The following is a 13,736-nucleotide window of genomic DNA, read 5'->3' on the forward strand; positions in this document are numbered from 1 at the left end:
ATCATCATATCATAAAGTTACAGAAGATCACATTAATCTAAACATTACATACCATGGTACATAGAACTCCACTAGAATAACTTTTGTTTCATCTAAGACAACCTTATAAAAGTTATTAGGGGAGAGAACTACCATACTAGATGGAAAAGAAAGTATCTTTACATTGATACCTACTTAAACAATATATTTTATTTTATATTAATGATAGCATATCAAATACCGGCGCTAACCGAATGAAGTTTAAAAATATTTAAAATGTTATGAAGAACATAATAGATGACTAACTATCAAGGCAATATATACTGTAATAGTGACAATCTATAAGACATGAATAAAATTGAAAAATAACATTGAGTGGTTAGATTACACTAAATATTCATAACATTGACTCAAAATGTATAAAAGTAAGTAATTTTTAAAAATGTGTATGAAATGATGTAATTAACAAAGAAACAACGATCTTATGCTAAAGATTCTTGAAAAAGCATATAAGAATCTTTCATGTTTACAAAACCAGCAAATGCTTCAGGAGTATGCACACATTCAACATCGTACATGACATCAACGCGTCAATAATGATAATAATTTTAAAAAAAAAATTAAACATAATCCTATGTGTCACTATCCAAGACCGGCCGAATCAATATGAAGACCATGTTCTAATTTGAAAATAAGCCTAAATTAAAAATATATATAATTTTAATAAAAAAGTTAATATATATAAAAAATACAATTATATATTAACAAAATGAAGGAGAAAAATACTGAAAGTATTCTTTAAACTATTAAAAAAATACTTCATACAACTTAAAATTTTTAATCACTTTAAAAAAAGTTTTTCTCCAATTTTTTTTTGAAACAAATTCATCAACTAAGTCTTTATATTTTGTATCTTCAAAAGATCATTAAACAAATAAATAAAATTGTAAATTAAAAATTAAAAAAAAAATTAACAATCGTAAAATAAAAAGAATCAATAATTAAAAATGAATGAAAACATTAAATCTTCAATTTCATTTTACCTTTTATATTTTATATTCATATTTAAATAGTTTAAATTATTAATATTTATCATAATAATAATAATAATAATAATAATAATAATAGTAATAATAATAATAATAATAATAATAATAATAAATTAAGAAATGTAATCAGAAGAAAATTTGTAACTAGGATGATTGAACGCATAACCTTATACCAACATGTTTTAATTTAGTCTGTCACTGCTTAAGTTAATGACAATTTTATGTTTATTTTTCATTTTATAATTTATTTAATATAATATTAAGAATTTCTTTTATTTTTTAAAAAATAAAATGAGATCCCCTGATTTGGAGGCCTTAGGCTAAGGGTCGTCTTGCCCTTACTCAGGATCGGCCCTGGTTATAACTTTCACCTAGGATGTTAAGAGTTTCTCTAACCCAAGTCCATCCATGAGAATAAAGAAATTTATTACCTTGTTTTAATAAGTAGCTCATATGATAGTCAAATGCAATTGCTATTGCACCGTAATATATTTTATCGAACTTGTATCGTCTTTTTTAATTTTTCTTGATTACTCGTTGATTTGTTTAGAATGCATCTATTAAATAATTTGAAAACAAGAACATTATAAATTGCAAATACATATTCATTGAAGTAGCTAAAATGCATAAATGTCTTAAACAAAAGCTAAAAACTAAAATAATATAATACTTTAGGATACATCTAAAGACTCAAATATAAACTTAAAGCATAAAAGTCGATAAAAACATAAAACATAAAATTAAATCTAAAACTGAATACTAAAGGATTTCACTTATACTTGTATGGAATTCACTCTATCAAATCGCTCATAGAATCTTTTAAATATATTAGTAAGACTCTATTTTGTTCATCCTTAAGCATCTCTAAAGCATAACTAAATTGTTGATCATTTAAAAGTCCTTCTTCCTTTGCACATTTTAATATTTCAACACAAATTGGAATAGAATATTGTCCATTGATATTAGATGTTGTCGTAATTTCAACCTTTTCAACTTCATTATGGCCTTTTGAGGCTTGAACTAATCTTTCTAATATTTTTCTCATTATGGGTGTAGTCTCAACTTTTGCCTTACCCTTTGTTGATTTTTCATCCATGTTTGTTGAAATCTTTCTTTTATTTTTGGATTGTGTGTTTCTCTTCGGACTTAATTCATCATCAGAATCAATAATTTCGTGTGCCACATCTATAGTAGGGTTTTGGTTGGTAGATTCTAATAGTACTCCCATAAACACCCAAATATGAATTCCAATTCATCACGAAATTCCAAAATTTGATATCGAAACCTAGCATATTTCACATTCTCCTGTGTAATTAATAACAAGAGATAAAATTTAGACAATTTAAATTCTCCTACTTAACTTTCAATAATTAAAAATTAAAATATTTACAACGCTAACCATTTTCTTAGCATCCCACCATGCAGGATTAACATCAATTTTTCTTGTTTGAGGATTCCATCCTAAACCAATTTCTTTATCGAATAATTGTTTCCATGTAGTCCAATCAGTTCTCAAACTATCCAACCTATTCTTTAACTACTTTTGGATATAGTTTTTATTAGTACGTTTATTGTATTCTTCACGTATTTCTTCCCATTTTTTATTTTTAAAAGCAATTCCTGAATTTTCACATTTACGAATCTCATTTATACAATTTTCATGTAACACTTTAGTATTAAAATCATCCCACTTTACTTTTCTTACATTTTCAAAACTATTTAGAATGCTTTCTTTAGTAATCATAATCTGTAATATATAAAAAAATTATAAATATATGAGTTAGAAAGATATATGAAAGCTTTCTTTAGTAGTCCTAAATTTTTAGAATTATTTGGAAAAAAAATGTTATTGATAGATTCTAATTATCCATTATAAATATTATATTTGATAATGAACTTATTTTATAATGCAATCGAAATTCGGTCTTTGTTTCGTATAAATTAATAACAGCTTATAATTTGTTTAAAAAAATAGAGTATAAAATAAATTACATTTCATGTATTATTTTAAAAAATATTAATGATAGTGAATAATACATCGATAAATATAATATTTGATAAAAAATTATAAATTGATCAATCGAAACAAAATAAATTAATTAGTTTGATTTGATTCTATTTTAAAAAAAATATTAAAAACCAAACAATATTAAGTCAATAAAGATATCATTGGTTTGGATAATTTTTTATTAAAAACTAGTTCAAACCGAACCAATTACACATCTATAGATTTCAAAAGAATTTACATTATCAATATATGATAATTAAACCCTTTTTAATTAAGAAAAAACAACCTAATTTTTCTCTCCATAAATTTTCATAAGAAATACCATTGTTCTCCTTTATCTACCTTCTTAAATTGATAATTATCTTTATATAATTTTATTTTAAAATTTAGTAAGTTCTTAAATATTCGAGTTTTTGTTGAATACCACCTTTAGACGAAATATATTTAAATTTTTTAGTTTTAAAAATAAATTATTATAAAAAGTAATATGATTTTTAATGATAGGAAAATGGATAAATATCCAACCAAATTCTAGAATACCATTGTTTACCTTAAAATTATTAGAAAAACTATCCAATAAACTCTTTATTAATGCTCATAAATCTCTTGAAATATTAGAATTCAAAATTAACAATATACACAAATGAAAAAACTAATAGTAGATCTTTATATTTAAAGACAAAACAACTAAAAATAAATAATACTAGTATATAGGAGTATATATTTAGACAGAACAAAAAGTATAGGAGTATAAGACATTACCGGCATAAAAGAGAATTATGAAAGTATAGAAAGTGTGATTTAATGGTCAATATAAGAATCCAAATATCCCATAAAGAAATATAAAGAATCCAAATATCCCGTAAAAAATATAGAGAATGCATTATTGCAAAAATAAATAAAAAGAAATATTTTATTTTTAAAAAGTCACATTTAAAAACGAGTAAAAGTTTTTAAAATTCAATAAATAATAATTTTTCCTTTTAATTCCGCCTAAGGTATCATGTAGCTCTTGAAAGTTGAGCCTATTGTTTATCGGTTAATTACATTACACTCTAAATTAATTTACATCGCTTTCAAGATCAGATTCATTTCAGGTTTTCCCCTTATCCCATATTGCGGTCCGATTCATTTTATCACTCAAAATAAAACTAATTTTTACCTCATCTATTTTTGGCAACACCAACTTAATTTCAATAAGCAAAATAATTAAAATTTGTTATAAAGCTACTTTTTGGTCAGATCCAGGGGTCATTTTGACGTAATTTGACTAATGGCAACGTCGTAATAATACAATAAATCATGTCCATTCTTATAACAATACCCCTTTAAAAACCACCGTATTACCCTCTTCATTCTCAAAAAAAACTCAGTATCCCTTAAACAAACCCCTCTCTTTCTCTCCGTTACACCTTGTACTTTCTCTCTCTAAAAAAAAATACTTTAGAGAGAGAAAGCATCATTATCGTCATCGCCATCGCAAACCAAAAATCAATGGAGAAAATGGGTGTGAGCGGAAAAAGATTCGGGGTGTTGTTATGTGCGGATGATTCAGACTATGTGAAGAAAATGTACGGAGGGTATTTTGGGGTTTTCGTGAAAATGTTGGAGGAAGACGGTGAGATTTGGGACGTGTACAAGGTGGCGCGTGGAGAGTTTCCCAAAGACGATGAATTGGTTCTTTACGATGGTTTTGTCATCACTGGCAGTTGCAGTGATGCACATGGAAATGACACATGGGTTTCTCAACTCGTCAATTTGCTTAAGAAATTGAACAAGATGAACAAAAAAATCCTCGGCATTTGCTTCGGTCATCAGGTACTACACTAATCCAAATTTAGTAAATTAATCACTGTCTATTATGCTAACTTGTCTGGTTAATCACTGTTTTTATGATGCGCTACATAAATATAAATATAAATATGTGATTAACAAATTTAGTTTATTAAATTAAATTTATACCTGTCAGTGTTTTACAAATTTAGGATTGGTTCAAGTTGTAGCTTTTTTTTATTCCTTTAGTTTTCTTCTTTGATGGTACATATTTGTCTTGTAGTTCAGCAATAATATGTGGAAATTTGGAAATTGATCCACAACTTTTTTTTGTTGATAAAGTTGATGTTTATAGCTTGACTAAAACGGTGATAACGACTTGACTTTTTCTAATCAGAATTATTCATTTAAAAGAATCTTTATAAGCTTTTCCAATATGAAAGTCTGTAAAAATAGAACACTTGTCTATATGCATGGACCATGATGATGCAATCTTCACACGCATCACTTACATTATTCCACATGATAATGATATGGTATCACCTCACTTATATAAGTGCTTTAGTTTCTTTTTTCGTGTAAGTTTTTTATTTATAAATTTGAATAATCAATATATTGAGTTGATATATAGAAAATATTATCAATTGTTAATTTGATTAGATACTTGGTCGTGCATTGGGAGGAAAGGTGACTCGGTCACCAACTGGCTGGGACCTTGGTGTCAGAAAAATAACACTGTCATCTTCGTTACCATCACCATTGTCTTCTCTCCAACTTCCTTCAAGGCTCTCCATTATTAAATGCCACAGGGATGAGGTAGATAGAATTATTTATTATTTCTATTTTTAATTAAGATTATCATGTGATTATTTTTTAAGTATATCATAACACAAGATAAGATAAGCTAATTTATTATTAGATTCGAGAGCTCCCTGCCAAGGCTGAAGTGATTGCTAAATCAGATAAGACTGGAATTGAGATGTTTAGATATGGAGATCATATAATGGGAATTCAAGGTCACCCTGAGTATTCTAAAGACATTCTTTTCAATATTATTGACAGGCTTATTCAGCGAAATTTCATCACGGTATAACCATTTTTTTCTTTTTATTATTTGTATTAATTAATACTATAAATAAATTTCGTTTATGTGTATGTGATAATATTCTAATTTGTTTTGAATGATGACAGGAAAATTTGGCTGTGAAAGCAAAGGAAAAGGCTGGAATGTGGGAGCCAGATAAGGAGGCATGGAAGAGACTGTGCATCACCTTTCTCAAGGGTCGTTCTTGTGAAAGAAAAAATGGAATAGAAAATATCAGTATTGGTGGGATATTTTGAAGTAGAAGATAATTAATCAACAGGTGTGGCACATGCACCTTCTAGTAAGAAGCACGTGTTGGTTTGGCAATGTTAATTAGTGATAGAACTATAGATGCAGTTTATGTACCTCAATTTGTAAATATGTAATTTAATGTTAATGAAAAAGCTTTTATTGGTTTGTCTCTTTACAACAAAATTGCGGTATTACACATTTTATTAGGATTATTCATTCAACAATATATGCTTATAACCAACCAATTTGGGATCAACATCGAGCTAGCCATTCATAAGCTCTTTAATCTGCCTCTTTTAATTACTTATTACAAGTTCCGTTTTAAAATCACTGTTGATTAAAGATTTTGCATACAGATTATACAATAATATTCTTATAAATACTATATTATAAAATAGAGAAAAAGAATATGTTAAAATATTTTTATATTCTCAATCAATGTGACTCGTATATTCTACTACATCACACTTTTATTTTTTAAATAATATTATGATTTGGTATTATAAAATATTTAGTGTAATACTTCTTTACACTAATAATATCCTATCTTTAATCTTTATAAAATATTATATTTTTTAATAATATAATAATAAAATAATACAATTAAAAAAATAATTACTATTTTTTGTTTTTGATTATAGATTATTTTTGAGTTTTCAGATATATATTAAGAAAAATAATAATTATTAATATAAAAATGAAAAATTATAGATATTTTTACAAAATTATTCTTAATTCATGACATAAAAAATAAATTTACATAATTAAAAAGAAAAAATTTATATTATAAAATAACTTATTTTTGGTACAATTTTTTTTTCTAAACGACGGAGGGAGTATTTTCCTATTAAAAAGTGAGAATTTTCTCCTAAAACAGTCATTTTATAAATTCATATTTTGCTCTCATGTGTTCACATATGTTCTTATATGTTCTTTTAGTTGTTGTCATCATCAAGTCTTCAATTAGTTTTTTTGATTAATTGGATATGTAATGTATTGAATTTTTTACAAAAATAACCCATTTTTTCAAGGGAATTTCCAAAATACCCTGGTTTCAAAAAAAATCTCAAACTACCTCACTTTTAGGAGGCGACTCCTCTTAAAAATTGAATGCAGATGCCGATTGGATTGGCTAGGGCATGTGCCCTAGTCAATCCAATTGGCGTCCATGTGTATAACTTGAGAGGAGGCGCCAATTGGATTGGCGCCTCAGTGTAAAATGCAATTTTTTTGTTATAAATAGATGTGTTATGTGAGTCATTGTTCCACATCTCATTTAATCATTCGGCAAACATGTTTAGTGTTCGTCGCCGATACGGAAAGGTGATTTATGCAAGAGACAAACCTCAGATGTTGATGCTCTTCTGAAACATTACTACGTTCGATCAACTGAAGAGGGAGCTGGTTCGTTGGTTAGATGGGAAAATATCAGAAGGAAAAAAAATTAGAAGTATTGAGAGACTCGATAATATCTTTGGTTGGATGCGAATGAAGACTTATAAGGATGTTAGGGAAATTATGTTCGGTCGAGATGACATCAATTTGATTGTTGTAATCAGTTAAAAATATTTATCTTTTCAGATAACTTATTTTGTACTGATGTTTGTTGTGAACCTCGTTGTAACAAGAACTTAATGATATATAATGATTGAATGTTATAGAAATACAATGTTACAAAAAGCTTAAGACCTAGATAATGCTTATCGATTGGGACAATTGTTCTTGTTGTGTCCTGGTTGACGATAAATACTACATAATCTTACCATTTTATCTGTGGAAAGACATTGTTGTTGTTGTCTTTTGCAACGGGAAAGACATTGTTGTTGTTGTCTTTTGCAACCGCCATAAGCAAAGTACCCTTGTATTTGTCGTATAACCAAGTGTCATCAATTTGAATAATAGGTTTGCAGAATGCGAAACCTTTGATGCATGGGTCAAACGCCCAAAAGAGACGGTGAAAGATTCTATTACCTGTAACATAGTTCTTTCTGGAATCATTGCTGGCAATGTCTCCATAATTGTCACAGTTCATGGGACATATGTTTTAAGGGCCCATAAAAATCTTGGCAATTCTTTGTATGAATCCTCCTAGTTGCCGAATACCTGTTCAACAATCTTTGTCCTCGCAATCCAGAATTTCTTGTAAGATGAAGTATAATTATATGTTGTTCTGATATAGGATATAATTATACTCACCTTCACTGATGGGTATTTATTAACCATCGGCAGAATGTCTTGAGATATCAATGCAGCGCTGAGTTTACGGTGATCTTGTTCAACGTTAGTTGCAATGCAACTGTAAGGTGGGTCTATTGAAGCGATCTCCCAAGAGTCATTTTTCTTTTTGTAAGACGCAGCCAACCGAAACTTACAAAGGATGTTATGACATTCGATAACATACCTTCTTGAATCAGTGCGTTTCATTGTAAAATCAGTAGAGTTTTTCATGTGGAAAATTTTGATAGCTCGCACACATTCTTCTTTGGTACGAAACATGTCTCCCACCTTTAATTTGCCTTTTGATCGTGGATACGGGTTATAGAAAACACTGTTGGATGTATCATCGTCGTGCAGATCCAAATTTGTCATATGTTGAGGCGGATTGTAGACATGACTAGGAGGTATTGGTGGTGGTTGATCATCATCTTCAATGTCGTTGTTCAACATCTGATCAACCTGTATCTCGGTCTCCTCTTTTTCTTCATCAACGATGTTAACTTCTGCTTCTGCTTCTGGGTTGACGTCATCTGACCATTGTGGATCAAATTCACCATATTCATCCTGACTGGTTATTTGAGACTGCTGAGACGGTATACATGGTTGAAGAGTAATGTACAACTCAATACAGTTGTAGCCTGAAAGTTCATGACTAACAAACATGTATTCAACATCTTCATCGTCTCGTACCTTAAGCGGGAAAAACTTGCATTGACTATTCTAAAAAAATATTGGATTTTGATACGTGATCTTTGACACAATACCCGGTCCTATACAGGATTGTATTCTTTTTTTCAAATGCAAGAATGTTGCATTTCTCTTGATCGTAAGTCTAATGGTATCAGTGTTTCAAAAACAAAAACCATATCGTATTTTTCACCGTTGCAGTGAACGTTGACACTGTATTTTGGTGAAGATGACATTGTGCAAATGAAAACTATTTTCTTGCTGCAGATGAATGTGAGTGATGTGTCTTGGATGTTGATAGTAAGACACTTAAATAGGGAAATGATGTGTCTCACATGCTAGCTAGTTCGAAGTGATGTGTCGCACATGCAAGCTAGTCCGAAATGATGTGTCAACCATGCAAGCTACTAAGAAGTGACATGTTCAGCATGCAAGAGAGAGGACAGCCACGTGTCAGACATGCAGACACACACTCCAATTGAATTGGCGCCCCCATTCATTCCTTGCACATGGGCGTCAATCTATTTGACGGAACCTTGTCAAAGCATGCATGCAGACCTTGTCAAAGCATGCATGCATGTCCCTATGGAGGCGCCAATTTGAACGATGATACCATGTACAAGTTGTACATGGGCGCCAATTCAATTGGAGACACCATGCAAGCACAACTTTTCATGCTCCCCTTCATTTGCCTATAAATACATCAACATTTCTTCCACACCATCACTCTCACTACTTCTTCTACAATACTTCTTCTACAATTTCATCTGCAACAACTTCTTGTAGTTTCTTTGAGTATATACATTCATGATGGTGACGGCCTTGTACACATCAGATAAATGGTTGTAAGCGTCTTGACAAGTATAAGCACATGCTGCAATGACATGCGAGCAAGGAATGCGGAAGGCCTGGAATTTTCCACAATCGCACCAACTTCTGTTTAGTCTAACAGCATAGGCTAAATTTGGTCTCCCCTCGTTGTGGTCCATTGTTTCCTGGACGCTGAAATTTTGCCTATGACGGTCAAAGACTGTTACAACGTGTGTGCTAGCTTTGATGCTCTCCTCTTTCATGACTTTCATGCAACACTCACTGAATACTTGCCCGGACATTAACATTGCACTCCATCTTTCACCTCTGGTTGTGAACGTAGAAGCCAACCTATAATAGGTCAATCTTACCAAGGCGGTTATTGGCAGGTTTCTAATTCCTTTGAATACCCCGTTCATGCATTCCACAAGGTTTGTTGTCATGTGGCCCCATCAACAACCTTTGTCAAATGCCCTTGTCCACTTCTCTACTGGTATGTTATTTAGCCATTTCCATGCGTCTTCATTAGACAGTCTAATTTCATCACGATAATATTGAAATGAAGGCTAAGTTAGAGCATACCCAACATTCACCACCTTCTTGCGAAGATTCTTATCTTTTATTGCACGCATGAAGTTTTGTGCAATATGTCTGATGCAATAGACATGGGTAGAAGGAGGATCATGCCATCCATTATCATGGTTGTTGTAGGCACTCTCAATGACAACATGTCTATCAGAAATCAAACAGAGATTGGCTTGTGGAGCCACATGCGTTATGAGATGTCGAAGAAAGAAACCCCATCCACCAGTCGTTTCACCTTCAACCAGAGCAAAGGCAACAGGAAAGACATTGTTGTTGCTGTCTTGTGCAACCGCCATAAGCAAAGTACCCTTGTATTTGTCGTATAACCAAGTGTCATCAATTTGAATAATAAGTTTGCAGAATGCGAAACCTTTGATGCACGGGTCAAATGCCCAAAACAGACGGTGAAATATTCTATTACCTGTAGGACAGGTTCCGTCTGGCATCATCGTTGGCAATGTCTCCATAATTGCCACAATTCCTGGGACATATGTTTTTAGTGCCCATAAAACCGTGACAATTCCTTGTATGAATCCTCCCAGTTGCCGAAAACTTGTTCAACAGCCTTTGTCCTCGCAATCCAGGCTTTCTTGTAACATCATAAAACCAAAACATCCAACAACCCTATCTCTACCAAACACCCTAACAACCTTTCGAACCTTTCCTCGACGCATCGTTCACACCCATGTCTCCCTTCAACCGTCCCGGTCGCTCATCCATGAGTCAACCACATCCCAACTTCTCTGGCATGGGTCATGAGCTCAGCTACGGCGGTACACCATCGATGCATACTAAAGACTATGCCGACTTGTCTGAATACCTCAATGGACCTTCTCCTTTAGTTGGTAGTGACGCTCCTGGCCCTCAGATGATCAAACACCGGTGCAGAATCGTCAACGTGGGTTAGGGCCAAGAGTTAGGGTAGCTAGAGAATGTGGGACCGGAGGTCGGTTAGGTGATCCCGGTCATCACCATTAGGTTTCTTTATGTAAACGCCAAACTTTATTAATATCAAGTGGTCTTATATCAAATTTATCTTTCACTTATACCATAAAACACAAAAAAAAATGCATTTTAGGAGGAGTCTCCAATTGAATTGGCGCCTCCTCTTAAAACCTACACAGGGGCGCCAATCCAATTGGCGCCTCCATTCAAGTTTTAAGAGGAGTCGCCAATTGGCGACTCCTCCTAAAAGTGGGGTATTTTGGGAATTTTTTTGAAACCAGGGGTATTTTGGGAATTTCCTTGAAAAAGTGGGTTATTTTTGTAAAAAAACCTTATTTATCTCTATTAAAATATAATTATTTTTTATCCATTTAATTTTTAAAAGTTCATTTTCTTATTCCCTAAATTATCTAAGGAGCAATTTTTTGAATAATTTTAATTTGAGAACCCTAGTTGTTGCACTAACCAATCACTAAAGCAGCAAGCGATGCTCTCTTTGATTGCTCTTTATCCCCATTAAAAAAACAAATAAATATATAGATGAAAAAGTGACAAACACACGTGGCCCACCCTGGGATCTCTCTCTCTCTCTCTCTCTCTCTCTCTCTCTCTCACACACACACACACACACACACACACACATACACACACACACACACACACACACACAATTTTGGTTTTAACAGAAAAAAAGTGAAAATAAAAAGGAAATGCCTTTGTTGAAAACAAGACAAAACATAAAAAGGACTTCATCTCTCTTCATACATCTCCATATTCATCTTGAAAAACACCATATATTCTTTTCCTACTATTCATATCCATTATACTCTTCATCTTTCAATAACACACAAAAAAGAAACCTTTTTACATTTTTCCTCTCTCTCGTTGGTTGTATCACGTTCTCCCACCACAAGCCAACATCATCACCATATTTCATTCAACTCGCCTTCCCCACTTCTTCATCCTTGTAACAATCCCACCATCCACCATGCACATGTAACCTGCATAATACTTTTTCCAACCAACATATTCCTTCATAAAAACAGCCATATCTGAACCTCCTTCCCATCATTCTTCATCCATATACATCAATTTTAACTGCCATTTTTTCACGTTACGACACACATACCACATCTTTTCTACTAACCTCATATATAACCATTCATCTACTGCATTTTTTTCAATGTTTACTATCTTGCACACTTCAAATACCAAACACAACACCACTTTTTTTCTCACTACAACAGAATACAAACTCACATCTACTTCTAAAAATCTTCTACAACACACTCTTCATAAAACTTCCTCATCTATAACCGAAAACCACATCAAACACTTCCTTATCATTACTAACTCTTGTAACACCCTACTTTTCGATTCGATAATTAATCAAATAAAGCATATATAAAACAAAACTATTCACCAAGTAGGATATTACTCGCACAATCCAAACCATAAAAACATTCTTGAAACACATAATAATAGAAAACAACTCGTTTAGTAAGCAACGGAATTACAAAGAAAAGCATTTACCATAAAAGCCTCAACAACATAATTGGTTTAAAAAATGGTTCATTCCATAATAAAATCAAACAGAAAGATACACAACATAAACAAATATATGACAACTCGTTTCCCTTGTTTTACGTATCAGAGCGACTCAAATTATTGACCCGAACAACAAGCAAATAAAGAGGCACACCATTGTTCTCAACCTCAAGCTCCTACTCAAGTATTTGGTTATTTGTACTCTAGAGGAGCACAAACACAACAACATATAAATGGGTGAGAATACATTAAAATAATAAGCGGTGCATAAATATTCATGGTAGATTCATACATCTATTCAATTATCCACACAATCAAAAAACACACCAATATCATGTATTTACATCTCACCCACATCACAATCATCCAATCACAATTTTGTAACATAATGCAAAAATGACTCAATTCATGCTCGTCACAGTCCTCATTCTAAACCAGACTCACAACTCAACTCTATATGCATGTCGTACCGACTCAACGTTTGGTTCTCCATACAAACCGAGTCCCAATCTCTGTGAACCCCGAGCCCCCACTCTGAGCTCCAAGTCCACACTCAAGGCTTGGGACAAGTCACCAGTCCCTACTCTGAACTAGAGAATACGCCTCTTTCACAACAACGACACATATGATAAATATCATATAAACATGCAACCCCACTTTGACTATACATAACCACTAAATACGACAAATGCAATACAACCCCACTATGACTGTAAACAAATATATTCACTACATCAATAGTAACTCATATCTCAAATCGCATGTCTCATTGATTCATCAACAAGTATGCATAAAATAT

At 31.9% G+C, this 13,736-nt stretch overlaps 1 protein-coding gene and 1 pseudogene across 1 annotated transcript; one reads left to right on the forward strand and one right to left on the reverse strand.

Moving 5' to 3' along the window:
• Positions 1-1,818: 1,818 nt before the first annotated feature.
• Positions 1,819-2,772, reverse strand: LOC127102736 (uncharacterized; annotated as a pseudogene).
• A 1,613-nt stretch (positions 2,773-4,385) lies between these two features.
• LOC127106184 (gamma-glutamyl peptidase 5) lies at positions 4,386-6,328 on the forward strand. Its single transcript, XM_051043473.1, has 4 exons — positions 4,386-4,854; positions 5,470-5,625; positions 5,729-5,896; positions 6,001-6,328. The coding sequence occupies exons 1-4, from the start codon at positions 4,531-4,533 to the stop codon at positions 6,148-6,150; spliced, it is 798 nt and encodes a 265-aa protein (XP_050899430.1). The 5' UTR covers positions 4,386-4,530; the 3' UTR covers positions 6,151-6,328.
• The last annotated feature ends 7,408 nt before the right edge of the window (positions 6,329-13,736 follow it).

Source organism: Lathyrus oleraceus, chromosome 7, assembly GCF_024323335.1.
Source record: "Lathyrus oleraceus cultivar Zhongwan6 chromosome 7, CAAS_Psat_ZW6_1.0, whole genome shotgun sequence".
In the NCBI taxonomy this organism is placed as follows: Eukaryota; Viridiplantae; Streptophyta; class Magnoliopsida; order Fabales; family Fabaceae; genus Lathyrus; species Lathyrus oleraceus.

Coding starts and splice junctions, on each gene's coding strand:
- LOC127106184 (XM_051043473.1), top strand. CDS start 4,531: ATGGAGAAAATGGGTGTGAGCGGAAAAAGATTCGGGGTGTTGTTATGT. Junction 4,855..5,469: donor GCATTTGCTTCGGTCATCAG/GTACTACACTAA, acceptor TAATTTGATTAG/ATACTTGGTCGTGCATTGGG. Junction 5,626..5,728: donor TTAAATGCCACAGGGATGAG/GTAGATAGAATT, acceptor ATTTATTATTAG/ATTCGAGAGCTCCCTGCCAA.